The sequence below is a fragment of the Gracilinanus agilis genome, chromosome 1 (assembly GCF_016433145.1).
Source record: "Gracilinanus agilis isolate LMUSP501 chromosome 1, AgileGrace, whole genome shotgun sequence".
Taxonomy (NCBI): Eukaryota; Metazoa; Chordata; class Mammalia; order Didelphimorphia; family Didelphidae; genus Gracilinanus; species Gracilinanus agilis.
Genome location: NC_058130.1, coordinates 381,650,234 through 381,673,362, shown reverse-complemented (window position 1 = coordinate 381,673,362; position 23,129 = coordinate 381,650,234). Strand labels below are relative to the sequence as shown.

The following is a 23,129-nucleotide window of genomic DNA, read 5'->3' as shown; positions in this document are numbered from 1 at the left end:
TCTGAATATAGTAATATATATTATTCTCCTAAATTTGTTTTGCTTTCTTCTTTCTTGAAACCAATTAGCATTTTTATTTCTAGGCTGTTCTTTGGGAAATATTCACACAAACACCCATACAAGAGTGACCTTTGATGCTAGAATCCTCATCTGTTCGTTTACAGTAAAGTTGTGATACCCTTTCATAACCAACTTTTTCCTATCTAGAACATACTTTCTTCAAGGATTCAAATGTCATAGCTAAGAAACAAAATTAATAATCAGAAAGTTGGTGTTTAGTATCTGTAAAATTAGAACAAGGCAATTTGGGTGACCCTAGACAAGTCAACCTTATTTGCTGCAGTTCCTCATCTGTAAAATGATCTGGAGAAGGAAATGGCAAACCACACCAGTATCTCTGCACCCCCCCCCAAAAAAAAACACACCCTAATGGTGTCACAAAGAGTAAGACACAATTGAAAATGACTGAACAAAAGAACATTTCACCTATAAGACCCAGCTTCTGTGGTGGAGTATGCCATACTCATAAATAGCTACTCCAGTTTGACTCCTGTGTACTCTTCTTTCTGCCCATTAGGCAGAAAGTCCAATCCAAGGGGCAGAGGCCATTGATGAGAGGTGAGTACAGGCATTCAATCTTTACAGCTTAATAAGATTTCCCACTGATGAATTTCCTAGGAAAGAAAGGCATGATAGAGTGTTTCAGAGAAGTCCAAAAGCAGTGTGACTGGTGGAAAATATTACCAAATAAATGCAAATATAAATGATGATCTAAAAATTATAATTATAAATTATAGTTCAAAATACCTGTTGTTGTTTTTTCCAGAATAACCTCTATATTAGTCTCTCCTCAATGTGATGAGGATTCTTGCTTTGTTCTTTTACAGTGATTCTTCTTGGATCTATACACACCTTTATCATAAGTCCATTCTTTTTCCTAACTAATATATTAAAGGGAAAAACTTTACTTAACTCTGTTTTTTTATGACAGACTGAATGTGGAAGCTAGCACTTTGGTAGCATTTAAATAATACTTAGTCTTATTTTTCAGGGATAAGTAAACTAATATGCATATTGATTATCTGGCTATTTTATAATAAGCACTTTTAGTAGTTTGGGGTATTGGTAATTTTTTTAATATATGCGATTTCTTGACTTTTTTTAAACCTTAAAAATATCAAAATTTTTCTAAACCTACTGCTCCTGTTTTCAAAACATTGGCTTCTGCATTTGGTGGGGCTATTGGTTTTTAGTTGTTGATTTTGTATGAAGTTGTCTCAGTTTGTATGAATTTGTCCAGCCTTAGAGATTTCATATGATAATAGTTCAAAGGAAATAAAAGATAATAATGTTGAATTTATTCATAAAAGTGGCTTTTGATTATCCGATGGAAAAGTTTGGGAAATGAAGACATGGGGCAAAAAACAAAAATAGATAAAAGTGGAAATTATGAGAGGAACTAAATCTAAACTAGAAAACCAAATCTTGCCCAGTTCTGAGAAATGATGCTGTCATGGCAGAATTTTTTTTTTTCATGTTTTCTTCAAATCGTACTTTCAGCTATTATATATTATATGATATCTTTATTTAGCTAATGTTTTACTTTATGAACAAAATTAAAAGAGTATGATGTCCCTCCTAATTGTAATCATGTCAGTCATGTTCCAATGCTGTTGGTATTATTTCTATATTAAAAATAGTCTTAACTTCTTTATCGTAATATTCATGTATTTTAACATCCCTATATACAACAATAGAAAATCCCGTTATGTAAATGATTCTATGCTTTACCATAATTCAGTGCCATGGTTGTTATTTCTCATAAAGAAGTCAAATTAGAATATGTGCTAAATGCCATTTTTAATAATGAAATATGAAATAAAACTGGAGCCAAATTCAACAGAATTTTTTAAAAATAAAATTTCAAAATACTACCATTTTTTAAAAAATTAATAAAAATTTACTCTTAAAAAGCACATTACTTAATTTCGCTAAAATAAGATATCTATTTAGATAAATCACAAGGTGCTCAAGAGCTTTTCTTTTTACGGGTTAAGTATACTTAAAGCATCACCTTAATTATATCATAAGAGTATTTAATTTGAAATTTTTAAAAATTATAGTTCTGTTTGAACTAATTGAATATTCTTTTTGAACAGCTTGGAAGAACATTTTATAGAGATAAACATCTTGGGAAAGTAATATAACTACCTTTTGGAAAGATATTTTGAATATGTATTTTGTGTTTAGAGAAACATTAAATAAAAAAGTTTTTAACAGTGATCAAAAGGAATGTTAGTAAAATAATCTCAAATTTTTTGTAGATTTTTTTTAATACTACATATTTGTTCTCTAGGACAATTATAAGCACAAGAAGGCGGTCTCAACTGAGACCATCAAACATAAATAAACATGTTCATAGATTTGGACTTAGGATTTTAGAGATAATCTAGTCATTTTATTATTGAAGAAACTAAGACCTGCAAAAAAAAAAAAAAGATATCCCACTCCAACAACTTATAAGTTATTAAATAATGATTTAATTTAAAAGAATACAATTGGGGGCAGCTGGGTAGCTCAGTGGATTGAGAGCGCCAGGCCTAGAGGAGGTCCTAGGTTCAAATCCGGCCTCAGACACTTCCCAGCTGTGTGACCCTGGGCAAGTCACTTGACCCCCATTGCCCACCCTTACCACTCTTCCACCTATAAGTCAATACACAGAAGTTAAGGGTTTAAAATAAAAAAAAATAATAAAAATAAAAGAATACAATTGAAGTCCTCTCCTTTAGCACTGACAGCCTTTGCAATGTTATAACTATAAGTTTGAAATTCTTTTAATTTTTCCATGGTCACACAGGAAATAAGTGCAGACCTGAGATTCAGACCCAGATCCTCTAACTCTTAATTCCACTACTCTCTAAAACCCCAAAACTTCCATATGCTGGGTTATTTTTGCCCTATAGATTTAGGATTTGAAGAAATTTAAAAGGTCATCTGATTCATAAGATCCTCCTTTGGGGAGGGGGTTTGTTTTTGTTTACAGTTGAGGAATCTGAGACTAAAGAGGTTAGTACTAACTAAGCACTCTTACACAACTATTAAGTACCAGAGCAAAGGCTTGAACTTTGATTCTCTGACTCCAGACTAAGCACTCTCTTCCATTGTAACCACTCTACCTACATACATATGGTGCTATGGTCCAGTGACAAAGTAAATGTTTTCTCAGGAATTGCAGAAGCATTAAATGCATAGTAATGTTTAATGCTTTGGAACCAAGTATAAATTATTCATCTTCCTTAGGCCTCAGTACCCCATTAGTCACAGAAATCTGTTAAAATTTCCACCTCATGTGGATAAAACTTGCAGAATCATTTACAAGCTCACAAAGATGAGAATTCTTTTTTCAAAGTTAAATTATAATGACAAACAAAATGGTCATTTCTCATTTTATTGTTATTTGAAAACTAGTCAGCAGAAGGACTTGGATCCATAACATTGACAAGTTATTTAACCTTTTAGAGCCTCCCCTATTCTGATGAAATCATAAGTCTCTGTTACCACAGGTCTCAGATTTTCTTCCCCTGACCTATTGTCATTTGATTCTTTTGTAGAAATATTTGTCATAATTGAATAATTTTTATTGGTAATGTTAGAACATTCATGAATATATTCTATGATAGTTTGCCATAGTACTTTAAAGTAATAAAATAGCTTGATTTCCCTCCTAAAGGAGCATCCTCTGAAAATATGAAAAGGTAAATAATTGTCAAGTTAGCAAATTAGTTCTGTTTCACGAGTTAGTGATTTTTCACAGTAGCGTGATTGTTTACAAGAAATAACTATTCATTTTTGTAGAAAATTATATAGTAGGTTATTTTCAAGCTAAGTTATAGTATTGTCAGACTGTCATTATTTTTCATTTTAAAATAAATACAGTTTGAATATTGTGAACTGCTTTCCTTTGAAACCAAAACATAAAACATACAGGACCTTGCTGTGTGGAGCATAATTTAAATTTCAGAAGTTATTATTTTACTTTTTGTTCACAATTAGAAAAGTAAATTTTTTTCATATTCTCAGCTATATTTTATTACAAGACATGCTGCTTCCTTAAAAATCCAGATTGACTTGTTCAATAAGAGATGTTAATTGTTGAACTTTTTATACATAACTTTAAATCTTTATCACAAATGGAAAATCTTCTACATAAGGTTATTTAAAAGTAATATAGCTGAAAAAATCGTACTTTTCTATTCTAAATGGTACAAATTCCATTTTCTTTATTGTTTGTTTCTTTTCACACATGGAATATATATATTAAAAGCTGATGGTATTGATTTGAGATACTGACAGATTTAGAATACTTTGCTTCATCCCTTTTAAAAATAGTTACAGTGACTTACCATTATTAAAAATATGTTCTTTCTAACCCCAGAGAAAGTATTGTCTGTCTTCTTGCATGGGGAAAAATAGCTATAATTGAATGTAAAATATGTGTCTGCATGTGTGTGTATGCATGTGTGTATGTGTATAATAGTTTAATATTTACTTTAATTTTAATTCCATTTGATGCCTAGAAGTCCAAAATCACATTTCAATATATTCAACAAAAATATTATTTAAAAGATACAATTCTCTAGACTCTTTAAGTCATTTCTATTAAGTTCACATAGTAGTATTTAGAGACCATGCCAGGTATGCTATTAACTTCGTTTTCCCTGTGACACTAAAGAAGTGTAATGGTCACCTTTTGTAATATGTTGATTGAAGGTAACTATGCATAAATATTTTGTTAAGTCTTGATTTTAGGAAAATTATCACACTTGTATAAATTACTATAATTTTTTTAAACTTTCCTATAGATTGATATATGTTTACAGATTTTGCATCAATGAATTTTGCCAACAGAATAAATAGTAATTTTTATGAGATGTGAATATATGTTACTGATTTTGTATGTTTATCTTTAAATTTCAGATAAGCCTTTGAAAAAAAGAAAACAAGATTCTTACCCACAGGAGGCTGGGGGTGCTACTGGAGGTAATAGACCAGCTTCTCAGGAGACAGGTTCTACAGGAAATAATGGGTCAAGGCCAGCTTTAATGGTTAGCATTGATCTTCATCAGGCAGGACGAGTAGAGTCTCAGGCATCTGTAACTCAGGATTCAGACACCATTAAAAAGCCTGAAGAAAACAAACAGTGTAATGATGGGGCAATTTCTATTCATCAAGAAGATATTGGGGTTCTTAAACAAAAACCTGAAAACCATCCTGAGACCCCTAGGAAAAAGTCTGATACTGAGAGTGTAAAGACTGAAATGAAACAAAATGAGAACAAATTGATGGAATCTAAACCAAATGAAAATAAATTGTTGGAGACAAAACTGAATGAGAGCAGACCAGCAGCAGAAACTAAACAGATTGAGAGCAGATCAACAGTAGAAACTAAGCAGACTGAGAGCAGATCAACAGTAGAAACTAAGCAGACTGAGAACAAACCAATGCCAGAAGTTAAACAGACTGAGGGCAAATCATTGGTGGAAGTTAAGCATAATGAGAGTAAACCAGCAGCAGAAACTAAGCCCATTGAGAACAGAGCCACAGCACTGGAAGTGAAACAGAATGAGAACAAGTCAACAGAAACAAAACAGACTGAGTGTAGGCCAGTTTCAGAAGTTAAACAGACTGAGAGCAAAGTAGTAGCAGAAGCTAAACAAAATGAGAATAAAGCAACAGAAACCAAGCAGAATGAAAGCAGAACAACAGAAACTAAACAAAATGAGAGCAAAACAGAATCAAAACAAAATGAGAACAAAACATCAGACACAAAACCAAATGAAAATAAACAAAATAATGGTAAACAGGAAACAACCAAGGTGAGACCTGAAACTCCGAAGCAGAAAGGTGAGGGCAGACCTGAAACTCCCAAACAGAAGGGTGACGGCCGCCCTGAAACTCCCAAGCAAAAGGGTGATGGCCGCCCTGAAACTCCCAAGCAAAAGGGTGATGGCCGCCCTGAAACCCCCAAGCAGAAGGGTGATGGCCGTCCCGAAACGCCAAGACACCGGCATGATAGGAGAGATTCTGGAAAGGCATCTACAGAAAAGAAACCTGAAACAAGACATAAACAGGATGTTAAATCTGATTCTCCTCGAGTGAAATCTGAAAGATCAGAAACCTCAAAGCAAAGACCAGATGGACGATCTGTTTCTGAGTCACTTAGGCGCGACCATGATAATAAACAGAAATCAGAGGACAAGACTGAATCAGAGAGACATCGAGGAGATCAGTCCAGAATTCGAAGACCAGATACATTAAGATCCTCCAATAGAAATGAACATGATTCTAAACATGGCATTAAATCTGATGGTTCAAAAACAGATAAACTAGAAAGAAAACACAGACATGAATCAGGGGAGTCCAGGGAAAGACTGTCTTCTGGGGAACAGAAATCAAGACCTGATAGTCCTCGTATTAAAGAGAGTAGAGGCGATACTAGCAAAACAAGATCTGATAAATCTGGTTTTAAATCACCAAATAGTAAAGATGATCGGAGGACAGATGGTAATAAAAGTAAAGTAGACAGTAATAAAACACACCCTGACAATAAAGCAGATTTTCCCAGTTATTTGTTGGGGGGCAGATCTGGTGCATTGAAAAATTTTGTCATTCCGAAAATCAAGAGAGATAAAGATGGCAATGTTACTCAGGAAACAAGGAAAATGGAACTTAAGGGGGATCAGAAAGATAAAATTGAAAAAATGGGACTAGTTGAAGATCTAAATAAAGGAGCTAAGCCTGTAGTTGTCCTGCAGAAGCTATCTTTGGATGATGTTCAGAAATTAATTAAGGATAGAGAGGACAGATCAAGAAGTTCTCTTAAAACTAGCAAGAATAAGCCTTCCAAATCAAATAAAGGTAAGGAATATTTTGAATTGGTACCTTCTTGCACTTAATATTTTTATTATATATAAGGTGTTAAATATGGAAACTAGGCCAATTCATGAAATGAAAAAAATGAATAATAACTGCATGCAAAAACATTCAGTTTGCACACTGATACAAATCTAATGAACATAGATAAATTCTTTAGTATAATTTATGTCTTTTCCTTATTTGTTGATATCATTTTGATTTAGGTTTTCCCTATTGTGCGGAATTCAATTTAGGATTCTAAATTTATTTTTCCTTTTTTTATTTGGTCTCTTATCAGAATATTTTTCTAATAAATGTACATAATGAATTTATCCAGCATCTCCAGAAAAATAACAATTCATGTGTGGATCTACAATACAGTTGTCAAAGGTTTAATTTTTCTAACTTCCCTTAAAGGATCAGAGTGAGGTATAAAGGAAATTAGAAATGGCCCTTTCATATCTTAAAAGAGTCTTTCTTATGTGACTGTTATCCTCCTGTATGCTAATCCAGTTAATTGTGTATCTGGATTGAATTGTTTGGAAAATATTTTTAAAAGTCACCTAAAGATACAACATTGTCTGTGCAATGGTGAATTATCATGAAACACTCATTTGTAGAAATAAGTGTGTCTGAGGCATATGTACTTTATTAGGTTTGTTGGAATAAGTTCTGGCATTTATTGGGTTGAGTTGCATCCAGTATTGAAACCTAGCTTAGTTTTTTTACTCCTTAACATTGAATGGTTACAAGCATATGGGGGTGTGTGTGTGTGTGTGTGTGTGTGTGTGTGTGTGTGTGTGTGTGTGTGTGTGTGTTCATGTGCATACGCATATGAGACATGCTCACTATGTGACCCTTGTAAATTAACTTCTCAGTAATTCAGAAAATGCTTTTTAAAAAGTTGTAGAACAGTTGCCAGATCTGCATTGATACAAGGTTCCTACACAAATTGTATCAAGGGTACACATTGTGTGTATTTTCTGCATTTATATATGTTATGCATGCGTATTTAAATTTTATATGAGTGCATATGTCAATTGTGTAAAACCTAGTGGCAGATCACATTTGATCTACTTACTGTAAACTGAATCTGATGCAGTTTTTGATGATATAGTAAAAGTTTTATCGAAAAAAGAGTATTTTATGTCTAGTTGAAAGGAGTTGGACTTCTAAATTTTTAAAATTTTTAATTACTTAATTAATTGCTTCTTTAAAATTAGAAAAATATATTAATTAAGAAGTTGAATTTAAGATAATTTGAATGCTACTGGTGTCTTAATACCTATTCCTTTTGGAGTCGTTACTAGCAAGTCTTCTCAATTGAGGATTTAGAAGGTATAAAACATTAGAATTTGCTTTCTTTTTGCAAAATTCATGTATATTTCTACAGGTACTTACGAAAGAACTTTTTAAAGATTATGCCAAAAATAGTCCTAATTTATTTATTCATCCATTTATTTATTTGTTTGTTTGTTTGTTCATTTGTTTATTTATTTATTTGTGTTTGTTTAGTCAGTGAATAACTTTGAATTCTGCATAACTTTTCCCCTGTTTAATATGTCTCTATTAAGAGTATTGTCATCTTTTTAATGAAATAATTTCTACTTTGAATCATTTCAGAGATATTCCTCTCTTTAACCTGCTAGCAAAATACTGATTTTAGAGTAGTTACACTTATCTAAAATAATTGTTAAACATTCATTTTTGTTACTTGATTACATTTAATGTCATTAATATAATTTATTAATGTTAAATTATAATACATAAGCAATATATCAAAGTATTTAATGTACGATTTACTTAAATAACTATCATTTTATTTCTATGGTTCAATATCATTATTAATAACATTATTATTTTTACTAGTAATGTTCTTGTTAATTTTAATGTAGTTTCATAAAAACTGCAAACAACCTATTATTATTTTTACTACTATTTTTAACACCCACTAGTTTTATGCAGTTTCTTTAGCAGATGTAGTTTTTACAGGGTGGGGTTGCTAGCCCCATGCCCATGCTAAAGAAACTGCAACCTAAAGTAGGGGCAGCTGGGCTAGCTCAGTGGATTGAGAGCCAGGCCTAGAGACGAAAGGTCCTCAGTTCAAATCCGGGCTCAGACGCTTCCCAGCTGGGTGACCCTGAGCGACCCATTGCCTATTGGTTGTGGCCCTATGCTCCTAGAATGGAGTCCCAGGATAAAAAAAACAAAAAACAAAAAGAAAAAGAAAACTAGTTTTATGTGTTAGGAGAAGAATTCAGAAAATCTAAACAATTATAAAATGCTCAAGGACACATAAAATGCCTGTAATTCAAGAAAGCCATATAGTTTTAGACATATAGGAACTCATTTACACTAGTGATAACAAGTGGGAGTATTTTTTACCCAACATAAATCAATGCTTTAAGATTTTTAGAGATCCTCTTCTAAGTGAAGTACTTTTTGCAGAGTTATTTTTAAAGAAATGGATTAGAGGATGTATCTATTAGATATTCACAGATCACAGAATGTGAGTGACTTTGCTCATAGTTCTCTTTGAAGCTTGCCAAAAATTCCATTTATTAATTGAATTTTAATCAGTATAAAATCATCTGATTTTAAGAAGTTTAAAGAGTTCCTTGACATTTGAGATTGCATAACATGTTAACTATTCCTAAATTTTTTATATTTTATTTCTAGGGACAGAATTAGTACTGGATCTTCTTATGGGCTTGGAATTTCTACCTTTGTCCAACTGTTTGGAGAGAGATTCCTAGATATGAATTCCTTAAGAAAAAGAGGAAAATATTATTTAGATTGCTTCTCCTAGTCTCAGTTAAAGAAACTGATATGTACTTTATGTATGTTGGTTAATTTTCTAAAACATGTATTAGTGATTATCTATTTATAGTGTGGTTTAGGCCACTCACTGAATTTATAATTTCATTTATGTCTGATGCTACATTGCCTTACAATTCTGTAGAGACCTATTGCTGTTGAATACAGATAATAGTTAAATAACTATTTTTCATTCCTCATCAGCCTGCCCAATTTTTACTTCTACCTGTACTGTGTCATCTGCTCATCCTTTGTTCAAATTTGTCTCGTCCTCATTCCTTCCCATCTTCCTTATTATCCTATCCCTACATGGAGTTCTTGGCTTAAAATTAATCCTATTTCCACTCTTTCCATTTCACCTCTCTTAATTCCTATGTGAAAATCTTTTTACTCCCCATTGCAGTTTCTCCCCAAAACGAAATCTACACAACTCTCAGTCACACTTCTCTCTGGCATCTATGATAGATAATTGCAGACACATTTTTTAAGGTCATACTTCCCTATTCTATACCTCTCTAGATACTGATAACCAAATAGTCATCAAAGGTCTCTTTTAGAAATCATATATGCTCTTGACTGTACATGAAAGACAACTTAGTAATCTTTTGCCCTACTAAATCAAATGCTTTTTTATAGTCAAGAAACAATAAGTAAAATGGGCTATTGCATTATTATCAGTTGTGTGACTGTGAGATGTGACCTATTTTAGAAATACATAGTTTGTGAAAAACCTAATGTCCATTTCATACCTTGATCAAGTATGCCTACACTGCCTGTGTAGAATAGCAAATGATAAACACCAAAAGAGAATGTTTGCCCTCTGAACAATTGAAGGATCCATAGAATTTAGATAAGCATTCCCTAAGATTCTGTTCCGAATGGGTTCCTTTTTTCTTTCTACATTCTCTTTTAAGAAATTATATATGATCTTGACTGTGCATAAGACATCTTAGTAAAATAGCCTTTTGCCCTACTAAATCAAATGTTTTTTTTTTACAGTCGAGGAACAACAAGTATAATGGGATATTGTGTTCTCATCTTTCAGGCAATTGTGTGGCTGTAAAGATGTGATCTGCTATAGAAATATACTGTTTATGAAAAATCTGGTTTCCATTTCACACTTTGATGAAGGATGCCCTAACTTCCTGTGTAGGGTAGTAAATGATCCACTTACTTTCTCCTTAGAGCCCATCTTTAATCTTTTTTTTTGATCTTAAAATTCTATGATGGTATCCTTTACTTGTACATAATACTCATTTGTTATTTGTTAGAAGCTGTGCACATCCATCATATGCCTTTCTCTTACCATTTGAGTGATTCTCATTTTTAATTCTTCAGAGAGACTCCTGTTTTTTGAATTACAACCATACAACACTGCCAGGACCATAAAAGAAATAAATCTTTATTTCAGGAAGAAGCTTGAACTCATTAAAGGAGTTCATCAATTTCCCAATAGCAAATCTTCCTTCTCTCTGTGTGTCCTATATGATTCTGGGCTGAACTTATCATATTTGCAGTGTGTCTATCCATGGTATGTAAACTGATGAACAAGTAGAACAGGTTATCAGTCTAAATGCATGTTATAACCCAGACCAGAGGTGTCAAACTCAAGGCACTCCTGAGAGCAGCCCAAACCAGGTTAAAATATATTTGGGAAGTATATAACAAAGTAAATAAAAATACAATAAAACATAAACTATATTACATTTTAAAACTTTTTTAAAATTTTAACAATGTATGTAGCCCATAGGGATCTTTCTATACTCTTTAGTATCCCCCATTTCTATTTGAGTTTGACACCATTGATCTAAACAATAGGCATTCTTTATCCAGCTGGTTTTTCCCATGTGTGTGATTGGGCTAGACTTAGTGGTTTTTCATTGTGTTCAAGAATATCAGTGATGTTCTGGGCTTTGATATAGTCAGTACATCATCAGTACAAAAACAGGAACATAAAGAAGACAGTACTATCCATGAAAGTGTTCTTAACTTGAGCTGTTGAATCTTCTCTGAATTTTCTCTACAACAGTGGCAGACAACTTTGGCAGCCGATCTCCATATATGCTTCTACCTTTTACTAACTATCTGTTGGTTATTGAACAGATTTATCTCAAATATATATTATTTACCTTGAATAATTTTTATGTATGGATATGAGATCTTGTAGAGAACAGTTTTTCACTTTTTGCTCTGCTAATTATGAATTGTTATAATCAGTAAACACAGAAGTAACTTGGACGAGTTTGTATAGACTGTACTCAACCTTTTATGTCCCCATTTATCTATATGTTGCCTTCCCATATTAGAAGGTGAGCTTCTTGGAGGGTTTTGTCCCATTTTTTAATCTTCTGGGTTCATGGTACATAGTAGTGAATAGTTGTTGCTTAATTAATTCTTGACTAATTGACTGTACACCTGTAGGGAAGAACAAGTACATTGGTGGGATGGGACTAAGGTTATGTATAAAGGGATTGACTTTGGATAGAAGTTCCACTTCTTCATCAGGGAGACTGGAGTAAAGGAGGAGAAAATGGTAGAGGCTGGAGAAGGGAGGAATGAGACAGACAATTATTATCTCATCTCTTTCTCATGAAGTCTCATCCTTCCTATAGGTCTAATTCAGGTGCCACTTCCTATATGAAGCTTTCATTCAGTTGAATGAATTCTAAGAAGGAGGGGTGGCTGCATTTCTTCTGAAAGGGTAGTTTATATCCACTTGAGAAGTAAAGTTTACAAATGTGGAGATTTTGGGCAATAGAACATGAGAAAAAAGCCGAGTAGACTTCTAGTTTTTCCTCAGGTCTTCATGGTATTACTATTCTTGAAGGTTTATAATTTACCACTACATTACATATGCCTACTTAGAGTCAGCTGAATATAAAATTGCATTCTAAAATCCAATGAAAAAACTTTCAGATTTCAGACTATACCCATCAATCCTGTCTATACACATAGTTAATAGTGACTAAACTTAAAATACAGAAGGTAATTGTTTTCCAGAAATCATAATGTCTAAACTAAGTAATGTTTTTTTAAGTCCCATATAGTTAAATCAGTAACTAGTGGGTTGGTTTTTTCCCCCTTCAGGACCTGATTTATAATATTATGATAAATGTCAATGGATTTATGACCACTTCTGTGGCTACTTCAATCCTTCAGAGTATATTGCAACTGATTCATGCTTTCTCATCTTTAATATTTATAGTCTTTAAAGGATCTATCCAGTATGTTTTGTTTCTCTTAATCTTGTATATCAGTGAAACACTTAAATCTAATATATTACTTTCTACTTGCTCCTCTCCAATTCCCTTTTTAGACATTCAGTCCCTGATGTTGTCTTTAAAAAAAAAACCTCAACACACCTTATTTTACAAATTTTATGGTGGTTTCTGAAACATCTTGCAGTTCATCAACCTCCATGAAGTGTTGGCCACTGTTGGCATCTCTTGGATTTATCCTTTTCTCATTGCTCATACTGCCATCAAATTAATTGAGACTTGTTGCTTTCATTTTGGACTAATAGATTAGTCTCTGTGCTGCTCCAAAGTTCTTTCCAACCCAATCTTTTTTTGACAAAGCTACCAAATTACACAGAAGTAACCTTCTACTCTACTACTTAGTAAATTCCAGTGGCTCCTTAAATTCTTAGTATTAAATATAAACTCCTCCTTTTAGCTTTTAAAGCCTTTTACACCCTGACCCCAATCCTCTTTTCTGTCTCATACCTTGCTCTCCTTCCCAAACTTACTGACCTTCAGTCTGTTCCTTATGTATTGCCCCCCCATCTCCATTCCTTTTTACCAGTCATCTCTAATGCTTGAAATTTTCTTGCTCTTTTATCTCTCCTTCATAGAATCTTTCAAGACTCAGCCACCTTTTACAAGTTTATTCTGATCTATTCCTGACAACTGCTTGTGCCCTTCTTGCCTTGCTAACTTGTTTTTTTCTCTCCTATATAACTTATGTATACAAGTAGTCTTCTCTGATAGAGTATAAGCTCTTTGATTAAAAAGGCCATTTCTTTTTTTGTGTTTGTATACCTCGTGTTTATTATAGTGCCTAGTATATCACAAGTGATTAATAGGTGCTCATTAATTAATTGATACTTGCAAATATTCTCATAAAAGCTGACCATTAAAAGCAAAAGCACATGATTTATATATTATACTCCCCATTTATTCCAATTGGGAAACTTTTATCCCTAGGAATTTCTGGTTTGCAATTTAAACTTTACTTAATTTTTGTAGTATTAAATATGTGGACAAGCTAAATTTTATTTTCATATTCAGAAGTTTCCTAATTTAGAGAAATAAGAATACAAATAAGAAACAAATATGGAGAACTATTTTATGATAGTTTTCTATGGTTTAATGGCAAATTTGAAACAAGAATAATTCTCAGTTCTTTGATTTATACAACTTTACTTGCATATTAATGTACCCGAGATATGTGTGCTGTATTCACATGCATTAAACATACTATGTTGTTTAGGATACAGACAATACTCCCAAAACAAGATATCTTAGAAAATATATGAGTGAGGAGAAAAAAAATGTATATTTTTTGTATGTGTATATATATATGATACTTGCATATGTGTGTATAAAGATGCATATTAAATCAAACAAAACAATGATTTAATTTTATGGTTAAGTTGAAAAGATCATAGAGCTGAGCCAGAAGAGATCATATATAATGTCCTAATTTTACAGATGAGGAAATTCAGATCTAGGGAGATTAAGTGACGTATTCAAAGTCACAGAGGTTGTAAGCATCAGAAACAGGATCTGAACCCAAATCATCTGACTAAAGACCCCATATATATTCTGTTTTACCAAGTAGTCTCCAATCAGTTTTTTTTTTATTTTAATCCCCACTGAACTTCCATTTGTATATCAGGTATTGCGCACATGTTTAGAACTATTATCTGTTACTCCCATTTCTAAAACCTTTAGAACTTTGTAACTTAGTGATTGAGAATTATTTTTAAAGTTTCAGGTCACATGACCAGCAAAAGGTGGTATATGTACCAGGTGTTGAGTAACTAGAGCTAAATCTAGAATTTAAGAAGAAAGGGCAACCAGAAGAAAAAAAGCTTATGAAGTAACAGCAGTGAATTTTAATACTCATAGCACTTGCTTGTCACTCAACTCTAGCATATCTGTGGCAGTAAGCAAATAAGCTAAGTTGGGTCATACCTAGACTAAGTCTCCCGCCCTTTACCCCTTTTGACTCTAGCATTACACTGTCTCAACTCTGCCCTTCCATGTTCCTCAAGATGCAGGAACAGTGATTCACTCTCTGAGAGAGAGTAAAGCATAGGCGAGGAAGGAATCAGACTAAAAATGAACCTATGCAAACCAGTTTTGAGCTTCAGGTAAAACTTGAAAACTATCTGAGACACGAGTGTCATATATCTGAGATATATTATTCAAGGCATTGTTCCAATCCAGGCAGCCAGTCTCTTATCCTGGTTGGAAGAAGTGGAAGCAGAATGAGGCACAAATGTAATGGAAAGGTTCAAAGTGTGCATAATAGGTAGCACAAGGGAAGGTCTTAAACACCAATGATAGCAAACAAAAAATCCTCAATAAGATCTCAGTGTCCAAACCAACAGAGACAATCCTAAAAACCAGAAAGAAAAAATAAAGAACAGCAAAGCAAAAACAAGTTAGAGTTAGCAAATATAACAGGAAGAGAGGGGAGAGTAAACCAGTAGTGTGTGGCAAAATAGATAACAATAGACCTATCCTCCTAGCATAAAAAAAAAACACAAAAACCTCAAAATAATTCAGTGAATCTCATTTTAGAAAAATGGTTTTAGGTTAGAAGTTTGGGCTTTAATTGAAGAAAATGTGGCATTTTGTGTAAAATTTAAAAACACAATTAGATTAAAATAAAAAAATTAAAATCCTTGATGAGGAAATTAAAACATGTAGAAGATACATGAGAAAGAACAGAACTTTTTGACAAAACAGAAACAAGAGAATATATATATTCCATATAAGCCAAATTAACTGACATTGAAGATAGAAGAATACACAAGGAGAATTTAAGAATTAGAGGTCTTCCAGAAAGACATGATAAACCAAAAAAAACCAGAATACCCCATAGTGCAGGAAATTATATAAGAAAATTGTACTGAATTTTCAAACACAAAGCACTGATTGGGGAAACCACAAATCACTGCTAGAAAATCATATAGATATTACTTGAAACTTGATAGCACTTTTGTTTTTGAGGATTTAGATGAAATTTAGATTATATGCTTGTATATAATTTATAAAAAATACAAATCTGTAACAAAGGACTGTACATATTTGTAAACATAGTACTTCAGTATGCGTTTCCTTACTGATTCTGGGTCCTTATTTAAGACATGTAATGTGATACTTTCATCAGTAAAGTAGATTTTAAAATACTAATGACATTCACAATAGGCTATCAGGAAAGTGGAAAGTTAAAAAATACTAAATACTAGGGAAAAAACCAATACAATGAAATGGAGGAAGAGCTTGGCTACAGATAGTGCTTAAACTTGACTCTTACTGAAATTGGCTACCCAGCAAAATTGACTATATTCTTTCAGGGGAAAGTATAGTCATTTAATAAATTAGAACATTTCCAAGCATTCCTGAAAAAAATACTAGACCTAAATTTGATGTCCAAATACAGAATTCAAGAGAAACATAAAAAGAGAAGAAAGAGAAAATAAATTAAGCGCTTCAGTAAGGTCAAATGGCTAATATTCCTATACGGAAAGATATCTATAACTCTTAAAAAATTTTATTACTATCATAGTAGCTAGAAGTATACATAGAGGGTGCAGTGGTAAGCTGTTTAGGATGATATGAAAAAAAAACAAGGGGTGGAAAAAGAGGATAATGCTAAAAGAAATGGAAAAGAGGTAAAGTGGGGCAAACTATATTACAAAAACTAGTGGGGTAGGAGCAGGGGGAGAGGGGAGAGGAAAATACTAAATAAAACAATGATAGATATCCCAGGAAATATATGCATAGGTATGAAATAAAAATCTGTCCCTTTTGATTTGAGACATCATACAATGGAAAGGACACAGGTTTTTGTAGTCGGGATCTCTATTCAAAACCTTACTCTACCAGCTACTTTATATACAGCCTTCAGCGAGACACTTAATATTTCTGGACTTGTTTCCTCATTTGTTAAAGGAATTAGATGGACTAGATGACTTTCTCAGTCCCTTCTAGCTCAAAATTTATGGCCTTTTCTTTTCCCTCACTCCCTCCTTCTTATTCTAAGAAGGGAAAATTCACATTACCTATTATAAGCAACTTTATGTGTTGGTTATATGAGTACAATCAACTTTTATCACATTATCTTTCCCAAAAATATTTCCAAAGCTTTTCATTCCACAATTAGATATAAAAGATGTAAAAGACTGTTTGAGGTAATTCAGTCGTATTTAATTATCAGTCAAATGTGAATGAGGATCAGGTCCTTTCTTTTTATTGAAATGTTGGAGTTAAAAGAAAGAGAGTCTGAAGTTCAGGAGAGGTCACAGAAGGAAGAAAAAGTATGGATAAGAATCATTTCTCAAGAAAAGTATTAATAACTGATATTTTTTCTGTTTCTGTTAAGGAGAAAAGTATAATTTAATATGAAGAAATATTTTTAACTTCATGATTTTGCTTGTGGTAAAATCAAAATTGTAAAAGATTTTTGTCAGTACACAATTATCTACATATGTGTTGTTTAATGGAACTGTTTCTTTTGTATGATAAGTAGTTGAGTGGTCCATTTTGTGTTTCAGCCAAGATAACTTCATTAGGTTTCATTCCAAGAGAATTTATTGAGGTTCTCCTGTTAATTTTACTATCATTGTTGTTCAAAGAATCACATGTATTTACAATCTCATTATTATAATTACCCAAACAGCAAGCCTTGGAACTTTAAATCTTTTAATAATTTCTAGTACAGTGTTAGATTTTTGTATTCTTGAAATTGAATAGAGGTAACAAGAAGTGATGTTTCTGGGGTGTGATAATCATGCTACATACTCATATTGAATATAATTGCCATCGATTTGAGAGCAGGAACTGGCATACCAGTGAGCTAAGAATGGTTTTCATGTTTTTGGTGGGCTGAAATTTGTTGATCTCTGCTCTAGAGGCCAAATTTAGTACCTTTAGAAATAAGTAAGTATGGAAAAGGCCCATGGATAGCAACTTCTTATGTGAGCTTTTTTTTCCCCCCAAATATTAGAAATGCTAGTTACTCTTTTCGCGTATATGTAAATTAGCAAATTGTTTTCCACAATAGGACATTTTGATCATTTTATTGTGATAAGATTTTACTTATCATACAACAAGCAGTTATTAACAGTGCTAGCTGATAGTTTTTGGAGATAACAAAAATGGAGAATGGAAACCATTCTAACTCTCAAAGAGCTTATATACCTACAACATAGTAGCACTTTGGAGAAAAAGTAGATGACTAAAACTTCATTAATTCAATATGGGAGTATCCCATTATATTATTCTTTTGTCAGAATTCTGGTAAATTCAACCATGATCACAAACTTGGAAGTTAAAAAAAAAAAACCACCACTTACCAAGGGAAGGAAATAGCCATCAAAAAGCTCTGCATTGTATTGAAATACAGTGTGCTGCCTATATTAATAAGATGAAAATAGATTAGTTTTCCTAAGTTGCTTTTAGGAAGTTATATATGATTCACATGACTTATTCATAAGTTTGATAGTAGTTCAAACTTTCAAACCATTCTGTTAGTACTTAAACTATTTATATATAGTATAGCAGCATCTGTAAATAGCCTGTTCTAACTCTGTATATATGTGTATGTATATATTTGTGCATGTCTGTGTAAAATGCTCTGAAATATAATTTTAAAATTCCAAAGTCTGAAGTTAAACCTTCTCAGTATTTACAGCCAGAGACACTACAAGGAATAAACACCAAAGCTGCTTCATTTTCAGTTCTGAAAAAATTTAGCAGCATGGTTAGACCTGACTCTGACAATGGTAGATACAGGCTCCTTTTTTTATTGTATTAATATGCTAGGGTAGGGGGTGATGTTGGCTGGAATGGGGGCAAAAAAATTTCAGCCCTTGTCTCAGAAAAGCTATGGAATATGTGTACCAATACTGATAAAGTCAGTTCTCTATCAGCTATGTGGGGATAATTGCAGAATATTTATCTTACTTAGTCTTTTTTTGTTTGCTTTGTACTATCCAACAATTCTGTCCTGAAAATATAATTTAAATTCTTGATATACGATATTAAGTATATCTGCTTAAAATTATCACAATACATTCAAAAGCCAAATGCACATTGAAATTGTCCATAATAATAACATGGAAATATTAGGACATTTCCAGGTATGGATAACTTTTCTAGTTCACAAAGTTGTGAGAAATCCTTAAAACAGGTACGTACCAGTCTCTTGACCTCTATTTTTGCCTCATTTTAAAAATGAGGATTGGATTAGTTGGCTTCATAAATTCCTTGCCTGGAAATCTTATGACTACCATGAAGCAATCTTTTGGAAATTTTGGATCACATAGCAAACATTTATGGCAGCTTTACTATATCCACTATACTGTACTGGATCTTGTGAAGGCACCTGGTTATGAGGAAAACATTTCAATCAGAAGACAAGACTCCTGCCCTGAAGAAACTTAGGATCTAATTTGGAGTTTACAAAGTATTATTTGTTAATAAGTATGGTAAAGATATAAGCATTCACTGATAAATTCTGCACATAGAAATATTATGACTTCCCACAGAAACACGTTGCATTGATAGACAAAGCGAACAGGATAACTATTTCAAGGAAACCATAGCTTACATTTAGGAGTTTGAACAAGATTGATATTCAATATAGCCATTTTATACTTGAATTCAAGTCCTATAGAAGGAAAGTCATATCTATGTTTTTGTACGATTTTGAGGCCTGACAGAGATAAGTCATAAACAGTGTTAAACAACAATACAAAACAAAGTCTTGGAACACAACTAGACCACTTCCATTATTCTATATTGGAGGCAATTCAACTCTTCTTGTGTGGCAAAGAGAGAACAGCATAGTAAAGTTTATTAAAGCATAAGTTGAACATTTGAACCATATAGTCACATAGTTCATAAGTAAAATTCTTAAATTTCATCATGATGAATTTTTATATTATATTTCTTGCCTATTTTTGCATGTATTTGCATTGTTGGAAATACTATGAATTTTTAAATGGATGACCCGTGTTTGAGTGTGTGATTGTGGGCTCTCTAGGCTTGTCTTCTCATCTATCCAGTGACTGGTTATGATCTTTGAATTACTTCCTTGCAAATGAGAATGATATATGTAAAAACGTTTTGAAAACCATAGAATATTATATATGTAAAATTATTATCAAGGACAAATCAAATTTTGATGATGTCCACATTGCACCTGAAATCATATCTTCTCCTACTGTAAATTAAAGTTAGATGCTTTTACAGCTGCAGTAAAGTACTCAATGTTTAACAAGTCTGACAACATTTTAATCCTTTGAGCAATAAATATAGGAGACACATAGGTAAGTAAAATAAGTCTTCGTCTGCACTATTCAGTGATAATGATTTATCCTAGACAAATAATTTTTTGACAGCTGACTTTTTTTAAGCATCTGAGACCATATATTATAAATGAGTTTTTCATAGCACAGAGGAAATTTGTTGACCTAGGTTATACAAAATTTTTTCATATTTTTAAAATTTGTTTTATAGGAAAGTATTGCATTATTCTTTAATTGTTGAAAAATAATATTTTAAGTGAGAATAAAAATTGTTCTGGATTTTGGAAAATTTCAGGCCTTGATATATTCACAACCAAATAAAAACAATTTCTATTACCAGGGTGGAAAAAAAGTTAAGAAGGTAGATCCTTTGTCATTTTTAAAACAAGCTTTTTGATTTTTTTATGTTGCTACTAGTAAAGCACTTTATATACTCCCCCCTCTATTTGTCTCAATCTTAGTTGCAATAGGTATGTCATTTTCATAGTTTTATATAACTATTGATATAAATGAAGTATCAACTTTTGATACCTAGTTTTCCAAAAATGAACATGCTCATAAATTTTCATGTATAGTTATCATTACATTTATTACATTATATGTAAAAATCATTAACAGTATATGTAAATACAAATACATATCTTATCCACATATACTCATTGTCACAGATTGTAGTATAACATTTTAGGATTATACCTTCACTACTGGAAATGAGAGTACTTTATTAAAATTTGAATATATTTAATATGAAAACAAATGACAATTTTAAGGAAGCTTTTCATATAAACCCTTTTAGGTTCCACTATGCTAATGTAATTTAAATTGTTTATTTTTCTTCAGATTTAAATTTTCTTCTTACCTCTTCATTAATAGGTAGTATAGATCAGTCAGTGTTAAAAGAATTACCCCCTGAGCTCCTGGCAGAAATTGAATCTACAATGCCACTTTGTGAACGTGTGAAAATGAACAAGCGCAAACGTAGCACAGTTAATGAAAAGCCAAAATATGCTGAAATCAGTTCGGATGAAGACAATGACAGTGAAGATGCTTTTGAATGTAAGTAGTGAGTGTGTGATCTAATTTTTCCTTTAGAATTGAAATTTAAACTGTCTTTTCCATTTCCTTTTGCTTACAACTTTCTAATTTGATTATAATAAAATAAGAATAATATTTATTAGTGTAATATTATTATTTAGGACTGATCATCAAGCCACATATAAGTGCTCATACCAGAAATGTTAGAGAAATATGATGTATTGATGCAACCAAACTCTTGCCATTTTTTAAATGGAAGAAAGAGAATTGAATAGCACTGGAAGAATTTTTTTTTAATGTCTTTTTACTAGAAATAATACAATTCTAAATTTGAAAAGCAGAAATTATACAATCAGTTAACTGCAGATAGATTAACTGTATAACTAATTATCTTTGTGGTCTGAGGCCATTCTTTCCTTTATGACAAATTAGAATCTAGTCTTCTTCGTTTAACTACTTTCTAGGGCCAGATTTTCCTCTACTTAGTTATTCTAGATCTTTCATTTAACTACAATATTGTGCTGAGCTGCCTATAACTCAGAGTTGTTTTTCTTTTATGTATTCCTTCTAGCCAACTCAATTGCATTTAAAATTTTTTTTTATTTTTTTAAGAGGTTATGAACTGGGGAAGAGTCAATGAGAAGTAATTCTGGTATCATGAGAACCATTCAAGGGGAAAGGAGATACAGTTATTTTTTACTCAAATTAATTCCAGTTTGAGGCCACCCCCCTAGGTAGGAATGAGAAGGGTAGAGCTGAAAGGTTGGTATGTTCAAGGAAGTAAGAGAGAGAGTCCAGAGTGAGACCTGAAAAGGGAGGTAAGCAAACACCAAAGAACACATCAAGATCAATTCATTTTAATCCCACACCACCTAATAAAATAAACTGATAAGAAGATCAAAACAACATTTTTAGAGGACTTCTCAGTTATTAAGTGAATTGTATCATTTTAATGTGGATTATTTATTTGTGAAGAAAACTAAAATATAAGTAAGTATATCAGATAATATGACCTTCAAGATAATCTTCCCTTCTAATACATACTGCTTTACACATAATTTATATTCAAAAAATATTAATTAAACAACAGTAAGTGCTGCAAGCTTCTTTTTTTCTGCATCATGGACCTTCATCAGACTAATATTACAATAGGACTAGCTTCTCATTTTGGAACACATTGAGAAATATAGGCTCTACTCATAAAGAGAAGAAAATACTGTCTCTGCCTCATAATCCTATTTTCTGCTTTAACCACACTCAGTGTCTATTATATGTCCATTGATGCAGAAAAATAAACTATTTAAAACTTTATAAAAGATTTTTTTTTTGGCACTTAGTATGATTTCCCGAGCAGGAGATAGATACTTAATTGAATTTCAAACCACCCTTACTCCTACTCGCTAACAATTTCTATGAAACTTAATTATTTGTATTTACAATGTTTAACAAAGTAAAAGAATATGAATTCTTATCACCCTCATTGTCTACTACTTCATTGTCAGTAGAAAATCATAACTAGTAATGATTTTAAAATTTGATAGCCAGGTAGCTCAGTGGAGAGAGAGTCGGACCTGGAGATATGAAGTCCTAGGTTCAAATTTGGCCTCAGACCCTTCTAGCAATGTGACCCTGAACAAGTCACTTAACCTCAATTGCTTTGTCCTTACTGCTCTTCCACCTTAGAACTGATAACCTGATATATCAATTCTAAGACAGGAGGTAAGGTTTTGTGTTTTTTTGTTGTTATTTTTTTAATGGGATGGAACTTGGGACTGGATCTGTCAGGAGGACCCAATAACTAAGTCAATGCGGAGCC

General features: G+C 32.3%; 1 protein-coding gene across 1 annotated transcript in view; it reads left to right on the top strand.

Moving 5' to 3' along the window:
• The window catches only part of NIPBL (NIPBL cohesin loading factor), a 243,150-nt gene that overhangs the window by 151,129 nt on the left and 68,892 nt on the right, over positions 1-23,129 (top strand). Inside the window, exons 10-12 of the mRNA XM_044664328.1 lie at positions 4,978-5,460; positions 5,737-6,918; positions 21,152-21,334. Of these exons, the coding sequence (XP_044520263.1) occupies positions 4,978-5,460; positions 5,737-6,918; positions 21,152-21,334 (1,848 nt within the window). The remainder of the gene's footprint in view (positions 1-4,977; positions 5,461-5,736; positions 6,919-21,151; positions 21,335-23,129) is intronic.